This window comes from Schistocerca americana, chromosome 3, assembly GCF_021461395.2.
Source record: "Schistocerca americana isolate TAMUIC-IGC-003095 chromosome 3, iqSchAmer2.1, whole genome shotgun sequence".
Classification (NCBI taxonomy): domain Eukaryota; kingdom Metazoa; phylum Arthropoda; class Insecta; order Orthoptera; family Acrididae; genus Schistocerca; species Schistocerca americana.
In genome coordinates, this window is record NC_060121.1 from 875,819,895 (window position 1) to 875,844,429 (window position 24,535).

General features: G+C 38.5%; 1 protein-coding gene across 2 annotated transcripts in view; it reads right to left on the minus strand.

Annotated features, from left to right (window-relative positions):
- Positions 1-24,535, minus strand: part of LOC124605099 (histone deacetylase 5) — a 105,564-nt gene that overhangs the window by 25,207 nt on the left and 55,822 nt on the right. For both annotated transcript variants that reach the window (XM_047136549.1, XM_047136548.1), the window contains 6 exons: positions 22,611-22,734; positions 19,844-20,344; positions 16,708-16,871; positions 12,961-13,080; positions 11,182-11,304; positions 1,249-1,389 (listed from right to left, as the gene is read on the minus strand). In XM_047136549.1, the coding sequence (XP_046992505.1) occupies positions 1,249-1,389; positions 11,182-11,304; positions 12,961-13,080; positions 16,708-16,871; positions 19,844-20,344; positions 22,611-22,734 (1,173 nt within the window). The remainder of the gene's footprint in view (positions 1-1,248; positions 1,390-11,181; positions 11,305-12,960; positions 13,081-16,707; positions 16,872-19,843; positions 20,345-22,610; positions 22,735-24,535) is intronic.

The following is a 24,535-nucleotide window of genomic DNA, read 5'->3' on the forward strand; positions in this document are numbered from 1 at the left end:
ATATTAAACATTTTATCATTTTCTTCCTACTCATGCAAGTACAATTAAAAACAAGTCTTCTTCAAATTTTTAAACTGGTTCCCAGTTTTTAAATCTGCGAGCAGCAGTGCACTATGGGATAGGCAACAGGGTGGGGGTAAGGAGCAGGGGTGGGGTGGGGGAAGGATAGTAGGGTAGGTGTAGGGGACAGTAAAATGCTGCTAGTGGGAGGTTGTAGAGATGAGGGTAGGGCAGCTAGGTTCAATTGGGAGGTTAGATGGAAGGGAGGGGGGGGGGGGTTAGTGAAAAAGACGAGAAGCAAAAAGACTGGTACATTAGTGGTATGGAGGGCTGTGTAGTGCTGGAATGGGAAAAGGGAAGAGCCTAGAAGGTAAGGACAAGCACTAACAAAGGCTGAGGCCAAAAGGTCTTGGGAACGTAGGATATATTGCAGGGAGAGTTCCCACCTATGCAATTCAGAAAAGCTGGTGTTAATGAAAGGATCCAGATGGCACACGCTGTGAAGCAGTCATTGAAATGAAGAATGGCGTGTTCAGCAACAGGGTGGTCCAGGTTTTTCTTGGTCACAGTTTGTCAGAGGCCCTTCATGCAGACAGACGGGTTGTTGGTTGTCCTGCCCATGTAGAATACAGCACAGTGCTTGCAGCTTAGCTTGTAGATCACATGACAGGTTTCATATGTAGCCCTGCCTGTGATGGGAGACGTGATGTCTGCCTTTGATGGGATAGGTGACTTTTGTGATGGGACTGGAGTAGATGTTGATAGGAGGATGTAATAAACTATTTGGTAAATGAAATATAAATATAGATCATATAAAATATTATTCAGGAACAGATCACACACCAGCCTACTTCTGTTGAGGGCTAATAAGGCTCAGCACCACGATTTATTCATCAGACACCACTGTCAGATCAAATACACGTCCACGTGTTACTCTACTGTTGTGGGCACCTTACAACCATTCTGCTGGTTTCCAAAAATTAACTTTACGTGTTTCATTGTTTTAGTAGGGTGCTATTACTAAAAACACATCAGTGTCAAATGGAAACATTAAAAAAAAAAGGGGACAAAGAAAAGATAGGGGAAAGTACAATGTGTGCCATAGACTCAGTCTATAGGTTGCAAATTTCTGTAGCATCTGGTTAGAAACTTTCTTACTGAAAGAGTAGGGCAGGAAGGAGGGCTGACTGGGAATTTGTCCCTACTGAGACACTAAAAGAAGAGCATGTGACGATGCAATGTACACACCTTTCCATCAGCGAGCTGCATCAGCTGATGAGTCATGTGGCCAAAGCACGCTGGGGAGACTTTGTAGCCACCCAGAGGAGCAGCATGCCCTGCAGCTGCATCAAACCCTGCAGACACCAGCACCACCTCTGGAGAGTACTCCTGAAAGTACAGGAAATTAATCAATAAATGGAGAATTCTATAGTTTCCTATTATTAACACACCTACATTACTTACACACAATGAGGAACTTTGTACCATCTTTCAACACCATTAGTGATAATAGAATGAAAAAAGCAAGGAAGGAAGAAATATTAAGAGTTTAACATCCCATTGACAATCAGGTAATTAATGACAGAGCACGAACTTGGATTAGGAAAGAAATTCGCCATGCCCTTTCAAAGGAAGCATGCCAGCATTTGACTAAGCAATTTAGGGAATCATAGAAAACCAAAATCTGGATGGCTTGACAGGGACTCGAATCGTCATCCTCTGAAATACAAACTATGTGATAACCACTGCCCTCCCCACTCGAAGACAATCAAATAATTTGTTTTTCATTATTCAAATTTTAAGAAACACTAAATTTCCTTTATGAACAACACATATATCTACTGACAGAACACCTGTCAGTTCCGACTATTTCATAAGTTTCTATTGTTATTTTGGGGTTATGATCACACAAGGCACAGGGAAAGAAAAGTGGGGGAGGGGGAAGTAGGGGTGGGGGGGGTGGGGGGTGAGTGAGTGAGAGGTCAAAAGCTATTCCAATAACAATGATGATGATGCTGCTTTGTCAGATACTGATAAATTTACTTTAACAATTTCAATTTTCTGCAGTTTAAGATCAGTAATCCAGAACTGAAAGGGGGGCAAAAACCATTATCAACTCAAAAACTAATTTCAAGATGAAATTTACCTGGCCCTTCTGTCTACTAGCTGTTCATTTCGGCTTATAAATAAATAACATTTCATTTGATTTGATGGGAGAATGCCCGGAAATCAATTGGTTATGAAGAACAGTTTAACAGTCATTATGAATGAAACACTCGCAATCCTGTTGTAATATTCTACAATATTTATTATTTCTTATATGATCCAGTTTCCAGTTGTTACACCATTAGCACTTACAAAGATAAGTATGTGCTGTAGTGTGATTTTATTGGATCAAAGATTTTAAACTAATGCATCTAGACAGTATCTCCATTTCCAGAGATGAAAAATGTTAATGTTAGAATTAGGATTATTTCAACGTGATGTAAGATTATTTAACTAAGATAAAATATGTGATATGTTAACTCAACAAATTGCAACTATTGTAAATAGAAGAAAATAATTGCACAATGAAATTCGATGACATATCCCAAAGATGTGGCCGAACAAAATAATCTGGTCTTTAATAGGACCTAAATTAATAAGAGGTAAGATTTAACAGTGATATTAATCAGGTGAGTGAAGCAGTTGTGATTATACAATGTAATTTTTTTAACACATCGGGAGTAATTATAGTAACCGAAATACAGGAAAATAGGGCATGTGAGTAGTAAGAGGGTAATTTACAACATGGCCTGGATAGGATTATGAGCAGTATATGCAGTTAGAAGTGGTGAGTAAGGGAACTGCATCTGGTAGTTAAGTACTAAGCTTGGGTTGATGAGCATGGGTTTATTAATTTCCAAAATTTGAAGATAGTTAATCTTCCTTTATGGATGTGATGGAATATCTTGTTTCCCCTTGTAACTAAGGACTTCTTAAAGCAGATGATCTGCAAAAGCAGAATCTCCTTTTGTAAGTTTTCAACTTCTGTGGTGTTTCCTCAAGTGGGCCAATATTGCCCTGACAGATTGAAATATATAGAATTTGCCACAATTACAAGTAGTTTTATATATGTTCCACTCTTTTCCAAAGCTGGGGTGCTGTCTTCACCATGGGGCAAAAAGTGTCCAACAGTGTTGTGCACAAAAATGTTGTTTTTGCGTTACTGGATTTAAAGATGGCCATAGTTACAAGGTGAAACGTGACATGTTATATCACATCCATAAAGAAACGAAGAAGAACTATCTTGAAAATTTGGAAATTAATAAACAAATAGCCATCAATCCAAGCTTAGCACTGAATGATCAGATACAGTACCTGCCACTTCTTACTGGAAATACTACTCTTATTCACATGCTTGATTTTCCTTTATTTCAATTACTACACACATAAAAAAAAGTTTCGCATCATCTCGGTTCGAAGAGTTCCAGAATCTGTACATAAAATTGGAACAGAGATCAACATAAACATCATTTCTGTATTTTTTATTGCTCATGAAAAACCACACACTACATGTTGTACCACCATACAGTGAGACCTTCAGAGATGGTAGTCCAGACTGCTGAACACAAAGGTACTTCTAACACACAGTAGCATGTCCTCTTGCATTGATGCATGCCTGTATTTGTCATGGCATACTATCCACAAGTTCATCAAGGCACAGTTGGTCCAGATTGTCCCATCCCTCAATGGCGTTTCGATGTAGATCCCTCAAGAGTGATTGGTGGGTCACGTCGTTCATAAGCAGCCCTTTTCAATCTATCCCAGCCATGTTCGATAGGGTTCATGTCTGAAGAACATGCTGGCCACTCTAGTCAAGCGATGTCGTTATCTTGAAGGAAGTCATTCACAAGATGTGCACAATGGGGGCATCACTGGGTGTCCATAAAGATAAATGCCAAGCCAATATGGTTGCACTATCGGTCGGAGGATGGCATTCACATATCATACAGCCATTACGGCGCCTTCCATGACCATCAGTAGCATATATGGGCCCCACATAATGTCACCCCAAAACAGCAGGGAACCTCCACCTTGATGCTTCGCTGGACAGTGTGTCAAAGGCATTCAGGTTGACTGGGTTGCCTCCAAACACAACTCCTGTGGCTGCACGAAAAGCATTTTCAACATGGTGGCATTGCTGTCAGGGTTCCTCTGAGCCATAATCCATAGGTAGCGGTCATCCACTGCAGTAGTAGCCCTTGGGTGGCCTGAGCGAGGCATGGCATCGATAGTTCCTGTCTCTCTGTATCTCCTCCATGTCCGAACAACATCGCTTTGGTTCACTCTGAGATGCCTGGACACTTCCCTTGTTGAGAGCCATTCCTGACACAAAGTAGCAATGCGGACACGGTCGAACTGCAGTCTTGAACGTCTAGGCATGGTTGACCTACAGACAACACGAGCCGTGTACCTCCTTCCTAGTGGAATGACTGAAACTGATCAGGTGTCGGCGCCCCTCCGTCTAATGGGCACTGCTCATGCATTGTTGCTTACATATTTGGGTGGGTTTAGTGACATCTCTGAACAATCAAAGGGACTGAGTCTGTGATACAATATCCACTGTCAACGTCTGTCTTCAGGAGTTCTGGGAACCGGGGTGATGCGAAACTTTTTTTGATGTGTGTATAATTTCTCTGGCTGTGTTGAAAAAATTACATTGTATAATCAAAGCTGCTTCACTCACCTGCTTACTATCGCTATTGTATCTTAAACTACACTGAAATAATCCCTTGTTTTATTCCTAATTCTAACACTAAGATTTTTTTTACCTCTAGAAATGGAGATACTCTGTAGATGTACTAATTTAAGATCTTTGTTTCAACAAAATTTCAATGGCCCACATACTTATCTTTGAACCTGATGATCATGTAACAGTTGAAAACTAGTTTGTGTAACAAATAATAAATATTTGTACAATATTACACCAGTGTTGTGTGTGTTTCGTTCATAATGTATAAAATATTCTACCAAGAACTCACAGAACGGTCAATCAATGCAGTTTAACATTCAGGTTAATTTAACAAAATTTAAAATACAAAAAAAAAAATTTTTTTAAATCTATATATTTTCAAATTGTTTACGAAACAACCTTATCCACTTCAAAATACTCTCAACTAATATATTTGTCCCACCATTCCTCCCATTGTTCAAAACATTTTCTGTAGTCGTCTTTAGAAATGGCTGACAGCTCCTCCTCCTCGTTGTTTTATTTATTTATCCTGGACTTCTGCAATGTTGTCAAATCAGGTCCCTTTCATGCCCCGTTTCCATACATGGAAATAAGAAAAAGGCATATGGAGCCAGATCGGGCGAGGCAGGTGCATGAGGCAGTGGAACCATGCCATTTTTAGCCAAAAACTGTCCAACAGAGATGGCTGTGTGTGCAGGTGTGTTGCCATGGTGGAAGAACCAGTCGCCTCCTGTCTCCTATAAATCGGGTCTTTTTGATGAACACTGTTGCGCAATCTTCTTAAAACGTCTAAATAATAGGTCTGCTTGATGGTCAGACCGGGAAACAAACCCTGAAATTTGGACAGTTGATGGACATCCAGTACAAGGTTTGTCATCAATCGAAATGTCACCATTTTCAAACAGAGCAAACCACTCGTACACTTGAGTTTTTCCCATAGTATTATCTTGGTAAGCTGTTTTCAACATTAAAACAGTTCCAGCAGCATTTTTACCAAATAGAAAACAAAAGTTAACAGCTGCACATTGTTCCCTTAACCAAGCCACCATAAAAAACAAAACAAGAAAAAAACATTGCTAACAAAAACAATCACTCCAGATGAACAGAACAAGCCAGGTCAACACAGGTGGCAGTGAACTGGCAATGAGATGTGCTATACATGCCTAGTGGCAGAAATGCATACTACACAAGATCCACCCATGGCAATGTGTGTGTGTGTGTGTGTGTGTGTGTGTGTGTGTGTGTGTGTGTGTGTGTGGTTTTTTTTTTTTTTTTGGGGGGGGGGGGGGGGGGGGGGGGAATTACCCCCTCATAAAGCATGCACAGTTCAAAAGCTACAAAACAAAACATAACAAACATCATTGTAGCAACCCTTCCACTACAAAAAGTACAATAAGGAAATCATTTCCAATTAATTTAATTATTTGTACAAAATAAAGTCTAGCATTATGTTACAAATTATGACAAATATTCCTAAGGAATAAATTGATCCATATATTGTGTTATCTTTATAGAATAAAAGCAAAAATCGGTGCATACTTGCTAGGACGGATTTTAAGTACCAACCTACTTATAAAGAATTTTTATAAAGGTCTCTATTTTAACTTATATACTCTGAATACGACAAAATTGAATAAATATCCATAACATTTTTAATAAAACAAAATACATTACTGGAATTGTAAAAAATTGGCTGCACAAAACTAATGGGCTACATTTTTAACAATATTGAGTTTCAGAGGGCTTGAATTTTATGGAATAACAGAGATTTTAGTATATCAATACAATATACATCAAAGTTTTTCAAGAATGTTAGTATGTATTGTCTGCAGTTCACCAGGCACCTTGATACTAGCTCCAGCACCAAATCATGAAAAAAGGATGGTGCAATTCGAATTTTTTGTTTACCACATTCCTGCTAGATGTGAAGGCCATATCGAATGACAGAGACTGTAGGAGCAACTGGGACTAGTTATCTAACAAATAAGTGAGGCAACAGTGTTGTCACGCATGTGACAAAAAATAAATAAAATAAAATAAAAAAAATAAATAAATCGTGCCTGTTAAAGGTTGAAGAACAAAGAAAATAAGTGTGTTGTTGCAGGGCTATTTACATGGAAACATACTTCATTTCATTTAACAAGTACTTTTACAGATGCTTGGATTAAATGATTATGTGATTTTCATTTAAAAATTAAAATGGGTTGTACAACAGAAACACAATGAAGAAATATAAATCGTCAAATTTTAAGATTAAGAGAAAACTGATTTTATTTTCTATGAGGATACATTCATAAGAAAAGTGGTAGAAATTTTGTACTGTACATAAATATACATCAGGGATATGATGTGGCGGTTGATCAACTAGGAGAGAATAGTGAGAAGGTTTCTAGAATTGTGATTACCATTAAACAGATGGTGGGTAAGGCTGTGCAGAGGAAGGCCTCCTGCTGTAATGAACACTTCATTGATGGGATTTATGAATTAAATCTGAGTGACAACATCTCACATTAGGAGTTTGACAAACAAGTGAAAGTGTCCAACTCCTAAAAGACTAACTGAACACACAGACTATGTGTTATAAGGAACAGAACTATCCACTTGAGTACCTGAAATCAATAATGACATGAACCATAATCATGAAAACAATCAAACCTGCACAAAATATAAATCATCATTAGCGAAAGCCAGAAGCTGGAAGAGGGCTACTGGTTGCTGACATCATCAAGTCAGACTCCTACCTTCTGAGTTCAATGAAGAAATTAAAGAACTTAAAGATAGCATGTCCTTGATTGTTCAAACCCAAACAATGAATGGTTCAGGGGAGAGTGCATACTGATTTCCAACAATCTTGACCAACATACCATGTCACTATGAAACACTGTCATAGTCATACAGTTAAATTACAGTAGATAGTTGTACAGTTAAATGCCAATAGAAGCAAACTCAAAAGTGTAGAAGTCTATAAACTCTGTCACAAACTAAGCACTGAAATACTTTGTCCACAGGAAGAGGTTAACCTGATGTGCATCCTGACTGTGTCTTCACTTGCAACCTGGACACAACATCAGCGATTTTAATATTAGATAATAGCTGGACCACTTCAAGAATCCACATACACGTGACAAACACATGGCTGCCACAGAAATAAATAAATATGCACATAAAAATCCAAGACTTTACAGATAAAATCCACAAGCTTGCATCATTTGCAAACAGAAGGAGAATGCTAGTGACCTCCGACATAAATGCTAGATTCTACCTCTCGCATTCTAACTATGATGACAGACAGCAGTATGATAATGACATAATTCAGGAAAGAAATCTTTACATGACAAACAAGGAGCCCCAGCTGCTCACTTACAATAGATGAGTTGGTTCTTCTAGCAACACAGATATTACACTGACAAATAACAGAGCCATACACTCCATCGGCGAATGGCAGAGTCACATAGGGCAAACACCAATGGCCACAATCCGATATTAATTACCTTAGGACATCAAACCTACAACACTGTAAAACATAAGCAGTTTCAAATTATACTAGAATAATTTATGACAATACATACAGAGGCAAGTACTTCGCAATATACAGGGAAACCCAAGGTCGTCTCTTGCCCAGAGTTACAAAGACTTGGAGAAAACATGAAATGTAAATCCAAATTATATTAAAATGCACTCACTGCTATGGACAGACAAATTAGGTCAATGATATGTAGACTAGAAAAAGACCGCTTTAGGACAGCACTCATGACAACTGAACAAACTACAACAACTTTCTACAGGCACGAACACGATCTTATCATAATACGCACATACTGTTACCTGCTCATTCACATGAGCAGTTGCTTTAGTAATAACTAAATTAAAGAAAAAGAAGTCCCCAGTGCCCGACAGAATTTACTCTACAGCGATATAAACGACATCCTAAGGGTGAAGTGTACAACAGTCTAGAAAACAGTAAATAGAGTATATAGAGTATTTAAAAAAAAAAAAAAAAAAAAACTAATAGACAAAGACACAGTATAACCAAAATTGTATAAGCAAGTTTGAATCATAAATAAGTTGGCCCAAGTCCAAGAAAGGCTTTTGTGTAATTGCCTACGGCCCACAAAGAACTTCAAGACCTAAGCCCATATCATTTGACTTCAGGAAAGATAAGTCTATAGATAAACAACAAATGAAATACTCTGAATAGTAGAACAACCACATTGTAAATATGTATTTGCAATTTTACCAAACATTGCAGGTTGCAGTTTTAACAGACATTGCACTGCAAAGAGGTGTCCACAAGGATTGATGTGTGAGCCCACCTTCTGGGACATCTCTTGTCTACCTTTCCTAAACTTAATGGATGGGGATGACCATACTGTATGTAATAGCCTCTGGAAAAAATCTCTTACTGGTATTCTCAGCAAACATAAGAAGAGAAGTAAAGCTAGTGGAACACCGCACACAATCAATTCATGGTGCAAAATTAATAACTTGGCAATCTCTGCAGACAAAACCCAACACAATGCTCAAAGGAACACTATAGCAAGACCCATCTATGAAACTAAACAACACAAACTGTAAACAGGAAATAGTGATAAAATATTTAAGGGTATACTTATGCAAGAGATTGAGTTTCAATAAATATATACATACAGTTAAAAATCTTTGCAAACAAGGATGAATTAATAAAACACAATATTATTACCTATATCACAAATCTGAAAATATCAATGTGTTCTTTCTGAGTCAGTAGTGACCTTTGTGGTCTCTGCTTGTGCATCTAGACTTCCCCTTGTCACTAACAGAACTGCTGTATGACAAAAGCAGGGGAGTGCCTTGCTAAGGTTATCAGTGGCACGCTGAACAATGTTTATATATTTTTTCTATCTGGCCATGGGCTGTATCCCATGCGTTCAAACACACATGATTAACAGATAGGAGGCTGATTGTATATGTGGGGAATTAGGATCCCTGAACATAATGTCCTGTACTGTAAGCAGTGCAGGGAACTGATGCGCACACACACACACACACACACACACACACACACACACACACACACACACACAATGCACATCATGAAAATGTAAAAGACAATAATAAATGGACTGAATTCAATGTTGGGAAATCATCAGCCACATTACATAAAGGGTACAAACAAACATGCCTATACAGAACACCACTCTAAATGATGACACAAATGCAGGCAGTGACTTGGACTACACCATGTTAACATATGAAAACACAAAAATACAAATATATTATTATTATTTGCCACACACATATGTAGAATCTATCATGACTGGTTATTGTAGTCACATAGTCATGTCAAAAGTGTAAACAATATTGACAGATACAAACACAGATTGAACAAAAACATGAACTATTAACCAACTAGCAGCAGTTAGCTGTAGCATGGAAATAGTACAATTTAGCAACACTATAGGCCCTTTGCAGCATAAATGAGAATCCTGAGGTAAATCACCATCACTATTGAGGATCACCAAATTAGAATAAGAGGTTACCAACCAAAGATGCTAGAGTTTGCTGTTTCATTCCCACATCACCATCTCCAGTTAGCTTTTGGTGAGACATTAGCCAACTTCCTTCATACTATTCTATCCTTTTTTACTCCTGAAATATTTAATTTTCCTTTGACTAATTTACAATTTTCAATCTGCTGAATTTTCTTCATAATTCTTCATTATTACTATTACTTTTGTTTGTTTAAATACAGTATACATTTGTAACATGGAACAACTGATGCTATTATAATTAAAATTGTAAAATGCACACCCTTTTCAAAAATATTACGTAAAAGGTCTTTAAACACAATAAATAAATGAATACTAACCTTCCCCTTGTCACATCACTTCCCTTGACTTTTGAGACCACCCACCCCATTTAAGCAAATGCCCACGGCATTCAATCCATGCCATCGGGATTAAAGACATCTCCCCCTTCCTCTAATTTTGTGTGTGTGTGTGTGTGTGTGTGTGTGTGTGTGTGTGTGAGAGAGAGAGAGAGAGAGAGAGAGAGAGAGAGAGAGAGAGAGAGTGTTTCAGTTTCAATAGGTCTTGCTCTTAATATTTCCCATTGCCTAGCTAGCAAACCAATGTTAAATAATCACAAATGGGAGCTAGTGCTTAAAAATTTTTTTGTGACAAAACTAGATTTTATTTTTATATTGACATGACTGTTACAAGATGCACACTAGGGTGCTCGACATGTGTTTTTCTGTTCACTTGAAAATGAGTTACAAACAAAATCAGCTAATCAAGGCTATATACATGCACATTTGTCAATAAATACAGTTAAGACGGGAGATGCACACAACAAATATTATAAACTGCATTTATCTGCCATATACTGCTGCAAATGCACATAAATTTAAGAACTTTGCAAAGAGATAAGATGAATATAATTAACAGCAAATGGACAACAGGCACTACCTTTGCAATGGGCATGACCACAGTCCGGAATGCAGCTAAGTACTCTGCATCGCCCATCGGAGGAGCCAGGCCTCCTGACCACGCAACATTTACATTGAAACCCAAGCCTTCCGCCATACCACACTGTAACAGAATAGCAAACTTATTTTCTAGAGGCAATTCTTAAACTCTAAATTAAGCTTAAACATATCTGTTTATTTATCTTGTTTGCAGACAAACAAATTTGCTTTAGAGGTTGGACCCACAGTATAGCTAATAAATAACATGGAACAAAGGACAACTCAACCTTTCAGAACAATAGAATCCTTCTCCAGTGAGAAAAGAAGACGTGGTTACGGGAGGTTGGGAAGTGGCCAGCAGACAGCTCACATCATGATAACATTAGAGTTACACAAATATAGCTACACAACCTCATGCTGCCTCCCAATGTCACATAGGATTTATCAATGATTGTGTGAATCTTTCTGAAGTGGGGACGGAGGTAAGAATTTTCAGCAGGTGTGTGTATATAAAAAAGAATGTTATACTTGTAGAATTTTGTCTCGTGGACTTCAAAATCAGTATGCAACATACACGAAAAAATGAAAATTATTATGTATATAACAGAGGGAAACATTCCACATGGGAAAAATATATCTAAAAACAAAGATGATGTGACTTACCAAACGAAAGCGCTGGCATGTCGATAGACACACAAACAAACACAAACATACAAACAAAATTCAAGCTTTCGCAACCAACGGTTGCTTTGTCAGGAAAGATGGAAGGAGAGGGAAAGACGAAAGAATGTGGGTTTTAAGGGAGAGGGTAAGGAGTCATTCCAATCCCGGGAGCGGAAAGACTTACCTTAGGGGGAAAAAAGGACAGGTATACACTCGCGCACACACACATATCCATCCGCACATACATGGCTTGTGTCTGTGTCCGTGCAGATGGATATATATATATGTGTGTGTGTGTGTGTGTGTGTGTGTGTGTGTGTGTGTGTGTGTGCGCGCGAGTGTATACCCGTCCTTTTTTCCCCCTAAGGTAAGTCTTTCCGCTCCCGGGATTGGAATGACTCCTTACCCTCTCCCTTAAAACCCACATCCTTTCGTCTTTCCCTCCCCTTCCATCTTTCCTGACAAAGCAACCGTTGGTTGCGAAAGCTTGAATTTTGTGTGTATGATCGTGTTTGTTTATGTGTGTATCGACATGCCAGCGCTTTCGTTTGGTAAGTCACATCATCTTTGTTTTTAAAATTATTATGTATATTGAGATCAGATAGGATATGGCATAGGTCCTACACAAAGGAAAAAGACAAAGATAATAGAGTTCTTAAACAAGGAATTTTCTCATTAGAAGTTAAATAAGACAAAAAAAGGTAGCTGAGGAAGACAAAAGTCATCTCCGAATATTGTGGTAGAAGGAAACATGTAAAATAATCATTTGAAGTTGGAATAAAGAATCAAATCGCTATTAGTACAAAACTCTACACCATCTGACACTTGAATAAAATGATTTTCTGTCCCTGCTTTTCATTTCTACATTCTTCCCATCACCATCAAGTGAAGACATGTCAAGTTCCGAAAGCTTATGGTATGTCAACTTTCAACACTTTTGTCACATCACATCAGTGTCAACCATTGGTTTGTAGGTTCCTTGCAGAGGCTCACTAAAAGCTGGCTTGTCACTTAGAAGCTTGTATCTACCTCAACTATTTCACAAGATCCTACTGCCTCATACAACTGCTATTTGCAACTTTGACTGAAGTGCTCTTTTACTGAAGTGCTCTTTTACCTCTGTAGGTCCTCCTGTGCCTGGGAAAAAATTTCCATCATCGTGTCTATGGATTGATAAATACAAAATGCGTGGGTCATCGTAGAACATCTGCTGGGTGCCATTTCCGTGGTGCACGTCCTAAAACATAAATTGTGAATGTTAGCTTACTGTGACAGATTCAGGTTACAGTTAGTAATAGCTTTATACACAGTTTTTAATACTGCAATCACAAAAAAGGGCTCTACAAGATAAAAGAGTAAAATCAATGTATATCCTATGTTTATATTTTAGGACAGTCCATAATTCAGGCTGTTCCAGCTTGCACATCTGCCATATGGCAATGGGCACAGACAGGCAGGGGTGAGCAAACGACTGTCACGTGGGCAGTCTCACATACGCTCTGTCATGTACGCTTTCATACTCCAACGGTTGGGTGTCTCGTGTACATGCAGAATGCATACAATACAGTCATCTGATGGGTGGCCTACACTATTTGCGATTGCCCATGAGTGTGAAGAGGATAGCTGAGAGCACCCTTGCCCTTTGGGGCAGTGTTGGAACAGTCTGTATAATTGTTTGTATAATCCTTATTTATATTGGTCTTGATGACATCAAAAGTTGTTTTCAAACACTAATCTTCAGATTTCTAAAGTGTGTTGAATAATTCAAATTTCTAAAGAAAATGTTAAGTATTAATTTCAGCCCCTTTAAGACACATTTCTTGACACAATATTCACATAAAATTTCTAAAAGAAACATAAAGAATAAATTTCTCCCACTTCTCCATATTCTATTCATAAAATAACTGGTAGTGTGGATGAGCCCATTTAGCTATTGCTCTATGTAAATGTTTATTAGCTTTCCTCTGGGTCCACATTTATTTCATTGTTTTTTTTTTCCCACTACAGACCAAGTTGCTCTGGACTGGCAGTTTGAGGGAAAGATTCCTTTTGAATGATAACCTCTAATCACAGTGTGAGTGCAGAGTAGGTAACACTGTACATACCTTACCTGTCAAATCACATACAAATGACAGATATTGAAAAAATGACATCAACTGTACCTCCAATTTGTGGCAAACTACACAGAATACAGGACAAACACTGTGGAAAAGAATACAGCTTAAATTTTACAAAATGGTGACTGTTCTAGTCCGGTTGTACAGGAATGAAACACGCATATTAAACTCTTAGATCCATGTAACAGAAATGACGTCTCTACATTTACTAAAGACATAATTGAAAGGAGACTACACACGAAATGATAAAATCAGAAACGAATTATAAATCTATCCAATAAGGCAAAAAACTGATGATACCAAAACATATGACAACAAGAATGTAAATCACATATAAAATTAAGTGTGCATTATACTTATTCCAGTTAATGTAGAAAGAGGTGAGCTGTTAAACCAGAACAGGCAAGAGTCCCTAATATGCACAGTTGATGATGATGATGACAAGATGACATTATGACAAGGTAAACATCAAAACTGTACACAACTGTAATTCATCAACAATGAAGAAACATTACTTTCCCTAAGCATAGGGTATTCCTTAGAAACCTTACTCATCATCATCACAACTTCTTGTTCTTCTTTCTTTTTCCTCCAGCCATGTCTAGCCACAGCAACTGTTCTTCTCTGATAATACTGGTCTCTTCATTTCATAATCAATGTGATATTTGTTACTCTAAACATCTTATTTTAGTTTTAGTCCTGTACATCCCTTAAATTACGCGTGAATGGCTGGTAACGTCACACAAAATCATCGTCACTCATAATGCGAAATGTAGTTCATAAAGAAAGTCATTTTCTTTACAATTTGTTTTGCTCATTATGCAAACTGCACATTATGGGAGTTGCTTGTTAAGTTAGGTTCCACTGTATTCTTTTATCTTCTCATTATATATCTCTTTCTCTCCTCAGACTATTTTGACCCTGTCTTCTTCTGCTTATTGCCTTGGAATCCTTCCATTTTTAACACTTTCTTCTTAAGAATCTCTCATTTGTTGCATCTTCTTTACCTATGTTGTTTCTTTTCAAATCTTTCCTAACTTCTTGAATGCAGTCTATTGTTGATGTCTTGTCCCAAAGATATTTAAAAATATGTCTGGTTAACCTACTGCCATTCATTCTGTATAAATGTCCAAAAATTAGCAGACACTTCTCCTGTAGTGTTTCAGTTATGTTTTCTATGTTGCAATATACTTCTTCATTACTTCTTAATTTCCATACCTCTGTATTTCGTAGTGGTCTGAGTATTTTTTGAATGATTCTTCTCTCTAGGGCTTCAAGTCTGTGTAACTTGTGATTCAATATTAAACATTCACTTGCATAAAGACATTCTGGTTTTACTACTGTGTTGTAGTGCTGATTTTCAGATTTTTAGACAGAAACCTTTTGTTGTAAATGTTCCTAGATGTACAATATGCTCTCTCCATGTCATGTACTCTTTCTTCTACACAGCTGCAGTTTATAATAAAAATCCTTCAAGAAAGGGGAAAGTTAGTTTCAGTTCTCTCTTTGAAGATTAGGAAAAAATTACACAATATCTGTAACACCAACACAATGTTTCTACAAATGTTTTTAAAGACCCTGCCTCATCTTCACAACGGTAGCATTAAGTTTCTAGAGCCAGATGACTAATTTGGTAGGGTGGTAATTTTGTTGACAGGCCACTTAAAGAGTTACAATTAAAATTCAGACTGTCATTAGATAATTTAAAATCGGCATTATCGTATAACTTATACCATTTAAACAGAGCATACCATAAAAGTACTTAGGAGACACAACTGTTATCCATTCCCTGTATTATTGGCATTTGGAGTGACGTCTTGTGGCAGTGATGGGAGCTGCGAGGTACTGTGCCACCCGATCCGCCTGCCCGCAGCGCCAGTCCGGCATGAGCTATATTTTCTGTGCACCTGCTGAGAAGTATCCTCTACCATGCAACATCCACGCCAAGCTCCTGTATCTACATAACATCAGTATGAAGCACCCTCTTCTGAGCAAAATCGGTATAGAGCACCCTCTACTTTACAACATTAGTAAGAAGCACCCTCTTCCACATAAAACTGGTATGAAGCACACTATGTCACATAAAACTGGTAAAAAGTACTCTCCACCATCAGCACTGGTACAAAGGATGCTCTGCAACATAACATCGGTACAAAGCACCCCTTTTGCAGAACAGTGATATCAAGCACCCTCTGCCACGCAACATCAGTATGAAGCACCCTAAGCCACGTAACGTGGGTATAAAGCCCCTCCATCACACAACATTGGTATAAAGCACACTTTACTACACAACATTGGTATGGAACACCCTTTGTCACACAATTCAGGGGCACAGGATATAGGACATGTATATAAGGCCACCTGACTGAAGCACTACATCGCAGAAGCTACTGAGATTCAGAGATGTTCTGCCAATCATCTTTAGATGGCAATGGCATCAGTTTTACAATGGGAGGGACTTAAATTCATCACAGTTCAGCCAACTCGCAAGAAATATTTATAAATTCTATACATAAACCTTCCTTGTAAATCAGTCTACCTACTGGTGAAAATCGTGTCAAAATCTCTACAGTAGTTCCTGAGGTTTGGCCGAACATACAGACAATAGTGTTGTGTGGGATTTCAATTTATATATGTATAGAAGAAGAAGAAGACAGATGGATAGAAGATCACAAACTGTTTTTTTTTTTTTCAAATGATTGATTTAATATCAAATCTGAAGTAAATATTCTTGTAGTTCTACTCACCCAATCAACTACAAGGATCCTGTGTAGGTTTAACCTCTGTTGTAACAGTCGTGCTGCAATGGCCACTGAATTAAAGAAACAAAAGCCCATAGCCTGTGAAGCTTCTGCATGATGGCCTGGTGGGCGCACTATGGCAAATCCATTCTTGAAGTCACCTGTTGCAGCTGGCAAAAATTTCAACTGTCAATGCATTTAAAGCAACACAAAGCAACACACACACACACACACACACACACACACACACACAGAGAGAGAGAGAGAGAGAGAGAGAGAGAGAGAGAGAGAGGTGTGCACTTGTGCAGCAGATAAACTGGATGGGTATGTAACAGTTGAACAACATTCTAGTAGGAAGAACTGTTTACATGGTTTCATCCCTTATACAGAGATCAATATTAAAACAAAGAAATAGAAACAAATTTGAATGCATTATCTAAAATTTTGCTGTTCCTTAGCACAATGTGAGCAGTTGCAACACATGCACAGTCATTTTTCTACAATCAAAAGAAAAAGCCAAGAAGGAAAAGCGAAATATAGAAAAATGAATAAATAAGCAGGTATGTACCACTGGATCATAGCATCCAGCGGGCTTGCAGTATACTCGCTGGACACCATAAAGCGGCAGTGTATCTGGTAGTTTAATACAAATTGAGAAATCACTTTGTATGTTGTTAAATGGTATGAAATCTGACTAAGATAAGCCCAAGAATTATAAAATTTAGCTTACAAGAGCTGGTTACAGAAGACTGCAAATAACTTTTTAAAGTAGAGGTTGAGATCAGCCGCCAGTTTAGCTCCTCCATGTTACTGTTACTCTCCTTGCCATTACATTGACAAGCTGTTATCTTTTACTCTGATATATTGTAAGTGTATTTGCGGTACCGTAATGTTGAATTAAACATACTTGCTGTGGAACAATATAGAGAATAATTAAAATTGACAGAATGGTCGGAGATAGTAGTCATGTACACGAGAGGTGTGCTTGCTTGTGTGAATGAATGTGCATTTTCCTTTCTGAAGAAAGCTTTAGCAAGTTCAACGTGTAAGTCTTTACTTTGTGGCTGTCTGCAACTCAAAGTGTCATCTTTACAGTGAGTATCAATTTGGCCTTTCCATAATATCATTAAATGGCAAAACAAAGCAATAAATATAGGTAAGCAAAATATTTGTATATTGAATGAACTATCTTCTGTTATCCAATGATTTTAACAAATATAAAATGGAAAAGTGCAGGTGCCAAAACAATGTTTCGTTACAATGAACTGTAGCTCCATTTTTATTAGTAGGCAAATATGGCTAGCAATGAAACTTCCTGGCAGATTAAAACTGTGTGCTGGACCGAGACTTGAACTCAGAATCTTTGCCTTTCGCGGGCAAGCGTTCTATCATCTGAGCTACCCAAGCATGACTCGCACCCCGTCCTCACAGCTTTACTTCTGCCAGTACCTCATCTCCTACATTCCAAACTTTACAGAAGCTCTCCTGTGAACATTGCAGAACTAGCACTCCTTAAAGACAGGATATTGCGGAGACATGGCTTAGCCTGGGGGATGTTTCCAGAATGAGATTTTCACTCTGCAGCGGAGTGAAAATCTCATTATGGATGGCTAACAATGTCTCTAAATACTGTATCTAGGCTTATATTTTGACTTAACTACTAGTTCCTGTAGTCTTTATCTTCCGGTGCTGAAGATGGTAAGAACAAGTTATATTTGCTGGTATTTTCACAAGAGAACAGTTTCATGTCATCTAATTTTTTGTGTTCTTAACACTGTTAATAATACATTATTATTTCTCTTCTTGTCGACCTGTGGTTGTGTTTGACGGTCAACATTCAGAACTACAGCCGAATGAGACTCAAAGGTATATCTCGCACACAACAAGCAGTATTTAAGAGTTAACATTAATTAATTCCATGTAAGTAAATAAATAAGATAACCACTAATGCAGTAGTATTCTCACCATTAAGTGCAGATGCACTCTTCTATATCATATTTAACACATTTCACATATTTGTTAATTAGATGGACATGACCTAGACCTATATTTTATGAGTTATAAACATAGAAAATCTAATGAAACAATCTTAGTAGTGTGATGCTCTAACGAAAAAAGTACTAATTCATTCTTCTGTCATTTTATCTCTAAATTTGTACAACAACAGAGGCAAGAAAACTTTATATGTTCTTGGGAGTTATACATTGACTAGCACTCCATTTTCTGTTCCAGTCAATTCTTCTTTCTAAACAGATTCAACCATCAGTGAGTGGGAACTGTCACGGAGTAGAGGGCATGCTGTTTTGTAGCCAATATCACACTAAATATTTTCATTTGGGTGGGGGGAGGGGGGGGGGAATAAGCGGGGGGGGGGGGGGGGGGGGGGTGGCGTGGCAGTGCACAGACCACAGGGAAAACTGAAGATGCCTTCTCTTGAAACCGCAAAGTACCAATCAAGAACAGTTAGGGGAGCGAGGAGTGTGAAGGAAAATTCTGTGTCCTTCAAGCACAGCTGGAAGAAACAAGAAAGGAACGGTAAGCATTGGGAACTGGCAATTGGCAGAAAGTCAGGGAAAAGAGAAAGTAATCTGGTAGTTCCATAATAAGCACAGAAAATTTGTGTCAGCCAGTGCCAGAAGTAGGCACCAAAGGGTTACAGGAAAATTTAGGAACAGCATATGAGGGCATTGATGTGATCACACCAAGTGCAGGGCTCAGTAAAGTAATATAGGGCTTAAGAATCTACACAAGAGGATCACCTACTGATGGTGGGTGGGGCAGGAGACAGGCTAGACTGGAATGGGATATATATAACATATGGTTACAATAGCCATACACCAATGTGCATTTTGTCGAGATGTTCCAGCGTCTCTATTGACCCCACTTTAATGGAGTCATGAACTAAAGTCGTAAATGGCAATCATGGCAGCAGACTTCTCTTATGTTGTACCAGTATTGTTCATGACTATCGATAAATCGGTTTCACAAAACACTGACTGCTTCTAATCTGGTGCGAGAAAGGAAGTTGGGACAAGTAATTAGTGAAGTACGAGTGTCAATTCGTACACTCTGAAATACACATTGCCACAACCTGAAATAAATAAACTAATTGTGCACTCATACATTCGACAGTAAATCTTACCTTTGAAAGCCAGGTCCACCACACACCCGACTGCCGTGCGTGCTGCTGTCGCTGTGTGAACGTCATTCCAGGTGGTGTCCGAATCCACGCCGACCCCTCCACATGGCAGCCGCACGAAGCTCTTGACCGGTAGCTGCGACAGCTTGCCGACGTCCAGTTTCTGCCTGTTGAGCGGGCTGGTGCCGAACAGCAAGGCATGTGCCTCCGAGTGGCAGGCACGGATCTCTTCGAGTGATGCCTTGCGCGCCCGTGGGCGCTGGCAGCGTGCCACCAGCCCCGTCTCCAGCAGACGTGCCCACACACTCTGCAGGCGTCCGCCGTGCTCCGGGTGGCCTGAGTTGTCCCCACAGACACAGGCATGCTTCAGCATGGCCGAGTCAAATGCCAGAGCCGTCCCGGATGTGGGGCCAGCTCCCTCACTGGCACCTACGGCTACCAGAGGGCTGGACAGGGCTCGTGCCAGTGGCCTCCCAGACACTGACGGCCGGCCCAGAAATGAACCTGTGGTCGAACAAATTTTTTGTTCCTCGAGACCAGATAATCCTGTAGGTCTTTAATAATGACATATGTGACTGAGCAACGTGAGGAAAGCATAATTATTACACAAGACAATGAAATATGAGCCCAATAATGAGTACACTGTGAAGCGAAGAGTAAGTTTTTCATAAATTGCATAACTCAATAAAGAAAACAAAAGTAATTAAAACTCCATTTAAAAATATGTTGCAAGAGTGTCTCATGTAGAAATGTATCTACAGTATGAGTTTTCACATGACAATTAATGGAAATCCCAGGTTGGAATATCAACAATATTACGAAAAGAATAGAGTGCCACTCACCCAAAGCCTTCTTCAATATGAAAACACACACACATTTACACAGGCACCTCTTGCACACATGACCGCTGCCACTGGCAGCTCCGACTGTAATCAGTTCTGGTCAGAGCTGTCAGTGATAACAGTTGTGTGCATGAGGTGTGCTTGCCTGTGTGAATCAATGGGTGTGTGTTTTCTTTCTGAAGAAGGCTTTGGGCAAAAGCTGTACCGTACAACTGTCTTTTTGTTGTGCCTGTCTGCAACTCATGGGGTTATCTTTACAATGAGCAGCACTCTATCCTTCTCCTAATATTGTTGTTTATATTACAATTAAATGTAAGATATTACATTATAAAAAAATATGTAACAAGACACATAAACAGTTTTTATATGAATTTAGAATGTGATCTTGTATTTTACTGTAACTATATGCTGTATTAACTGCAATAAAGTCTTGATATAATGTTGTGAAGGACACCAATAACAAATTATGACTAATACCCATCTACTCACAATGATAAGTTTTGAAATTTTGTGTGTGTGTGTGTGTGTGTGTGTGTGTTTGTCCGCGCACACACACACTCACACGCGAGGGGAGGAAAAGAGCTACTTCTCTTCTACTACTTAGCTGTCACATACTTCAAACATAATTTTACACAGAACACTATCATCTGTCTCTACACTGGCGAAGTCACCATCTGTTTAACACAAACATTTGAGTTATATGTAATTTACATCCCTGAGTGCCATTATTGTAATAACGAATGGCTAATGAAGTATTGTTTTAATTTGTTTCTGAATATCTGTAGATTTCCAATTTCCTGCCTGATGTCTACCAGACTCTTTCACTATATTATAAGACACTTCATTCTGAGCCCCAGACAGAGGTGCATATTCCACACAGAAATGATTTTTGCCTCTATTATTGTGGCTGGATATCTGACAGTTCAGCCTAAATGCATTCTTATTAGTAACAAGTTCCATTAGGGAGTAAACGTTTTGTAACATTACATAAGAACCCAAGGGTTCCTGAAGAGATTAGTATAAAATGTTTGGTTACCTATAGTACACTGTGTTTTTACTTCATGTTTCTAAAGAATAAATACTTTTTTGAACTTAGCTGAAATGCCACAGAAAATTAAGTCGTAGGAGAGTAGTGAGTGAAAGTATCCATTGCTAGCAAGCAGGACTTATCTACGTGCTAGTAGCACCTCAATCTATTATCCCTCTGGACACCTAGGAACTTCACAAATGGAGACTCATTTAGTACGTGTCAGTCCATTTCTACTTCTGATTCCTGCAAGTCATTTTCAGTTTTTTGGGATTACATAACATAAATCTTTATAAGATTAAAGATAAGCTGTTTCTTGTGAACTGACTGTAAAGCATGTTCCATTATTTTTCTAGAAGTGTCTTGTATGGGTGTATTTGGGCCCTTTAATATTGTCAACAACAGACATCGCACTTTTTGAAAAAGTCCTCTAATGCTCGCAGCAAATAATTTATGTAGGTAAGAAACAGAACTGGGCCAAGCACTAAACCTTGTGTGACACCATTAACATTTCTATGCTCCAAATTTAGTTTTCCACTGCTAATAAACAGTATCAAACAGCACATAACAAATTTCAGCCTTCAGTTTCACACAGACTTTACAAAAACTGAATACCTCAAGTGACCACCATCAGATTTCCCAGTGTAAACAAGAGTGTGCAATACGTGCGTCATTGTCAGCAATTAATCATTACATATTGTGTTTAACCCATTTGAAAACTATTTGGTCTCTAGGCTGAAAAACTTAGTTCAAAATGGGGTTCTGAAAGTTCATTTCCGCTGAGCCTTGTCCTCTGCCATCTTCAGTCTGTTAGTATTCTGAAGTTAACGCAAGAGACACGAATGAAATACAATGGTGTGCGATAATACGTGCCATCACGACGTGGAAAGGCTGTACTTACCATCACTGCCCTGTGCCGTGTGTCTCATCATGAGGTCACGCTGCTGCTGCAAGAAACGCTCGCGATCACGCTGCTGCCGAGACATTTCACTTTCGTCACTGCGGCGATCTGTGAGATCAATAATCTGAAACAAAAAAATGGTTTGACAGATCTGATCTGTTACAATGGAGCCAGTTACTGTCACACACAGAACTGCATGACATATGCTTTTCATTTTGGAATTTAAAATACTTCAATGAATTTTGAGCTTTAGTTCAGCCAAAATAAATCCACAGCATAATAACGTAACAGTCAAAAACCAAACAATGACAAAAATGAGAGCAACAAGTGGCACCAGAAAGAGTAACAGCTGAACAGACAGTACAGTCACTGCAATATGTTTATTTGTAATTTCTGTCTACCTTGACATAAGTTACACAATAATTTTATTGCTTACTTCATTACATCTATATCTCTACCTAAATAGATACTCAGCAATTCACCATACCACTACTAGTAGTAGTACTACTAACAGTACCACTACTAGTCATTTCCTTTCCTGTTCCACTCGCAAATAGAACAACAGAAAAATGACTGTCTATACGCCTCCGTATGAGGCCCAATTTATCTTATCTTTGTGGTTCTTACTGGTAATGTACATTGGAGGCAGTAGAATCGTCCTGCAGTCAGCATCGAATGCTGGTTCTCTAAACTTTCTCAATACTGTTCCTCAAAAAGAAAGTTGCCTTCTCTCCAGGGATTTCCACCTAAATTCCTGAAGCATCTCTACAACACTTGCTTGTTGTTTGAACCTACCAGAAACAAATCTAGCAGCCTACTTCTGAATTGCTTCAATGTCTTCCTTTAGTCTAACACAGTACAGATCCTGAACACTCTAGCAGTACTCAAGACTAGATTGCACTAACATCCTATATGTGGTCTCCTTTACAGATAAGCCACACTTCCCTAGAATCCTCCCAGTAAACCAAAGTCGAACATTCGCCTTCCCTACAACAATCCTCAAATGCTCATTCCGTTTCACATTACTTTGCAATGTTATGTCCAGATATTTAAGTGGCATAACTGTGTCAAGCAGGACACTATTAATGCTGCATCCAAACAGTATGGGTTTTATGGGTTTCTGCATTTAGAGCTTGCTGCCATTAATCATACCAACTACAAATTTTGTCTAACTCATCTTGAATCCTCCTACAGTCGCTCAACTTTGACACCTTGCCGTTTACCACAGTGTCATCAGCAAACAACAGTAGAGTGCTGCCCTCTCCATCCACCAAATCATTTATGCATACAGATAATTCCTTCTCACATTTCTTCCTTTCTCTCATTATTTCCTAAAAATCTTTGTCTAAAAGTTTGCTTTAAATGTTGCTGCTGTTTCAGTTTTTGCTGGTTTCAGATTTAATAATTTTTTTCTCATCAATATTGAGTGCTCTTCCACACCAACAATTCTTCAATATTAGGGCACACCCAACAAATATTTTAGTAAACAAATTCTACCTCATGATTTATATAAATCTTTTCGTGTGCATGTCCACAGCACAGCATCTCTTTTGTTTGGTGGGTACCAATTTATGGGATATTTCACCAAAATACAAATTTAACAGTTCTTTAAACACAATTTTATTAGTCAAACATCAAATATTAAAAAAATAGAAATGGGGGCCCTCTACAGGGCATGATCATTCAATGTATCACCCTTTAGCATGAAAATGGTCTCTAATCTCTGAAGTGTACGGATGCACCACATTGTTAATCTGAGTTCATGTCAGTGAATTGTGAGGCCCTTTGAACTACACTGTACACATGCATAGTAATTTAGGGGATTTAAAAAAGGGCTTTCAGGCGGCCAAAATTCCTTAGACCACAACATATAAAAATTTACCAAATTATACAAAAAACATCAAAGTTACCATTTAATTTTCTCC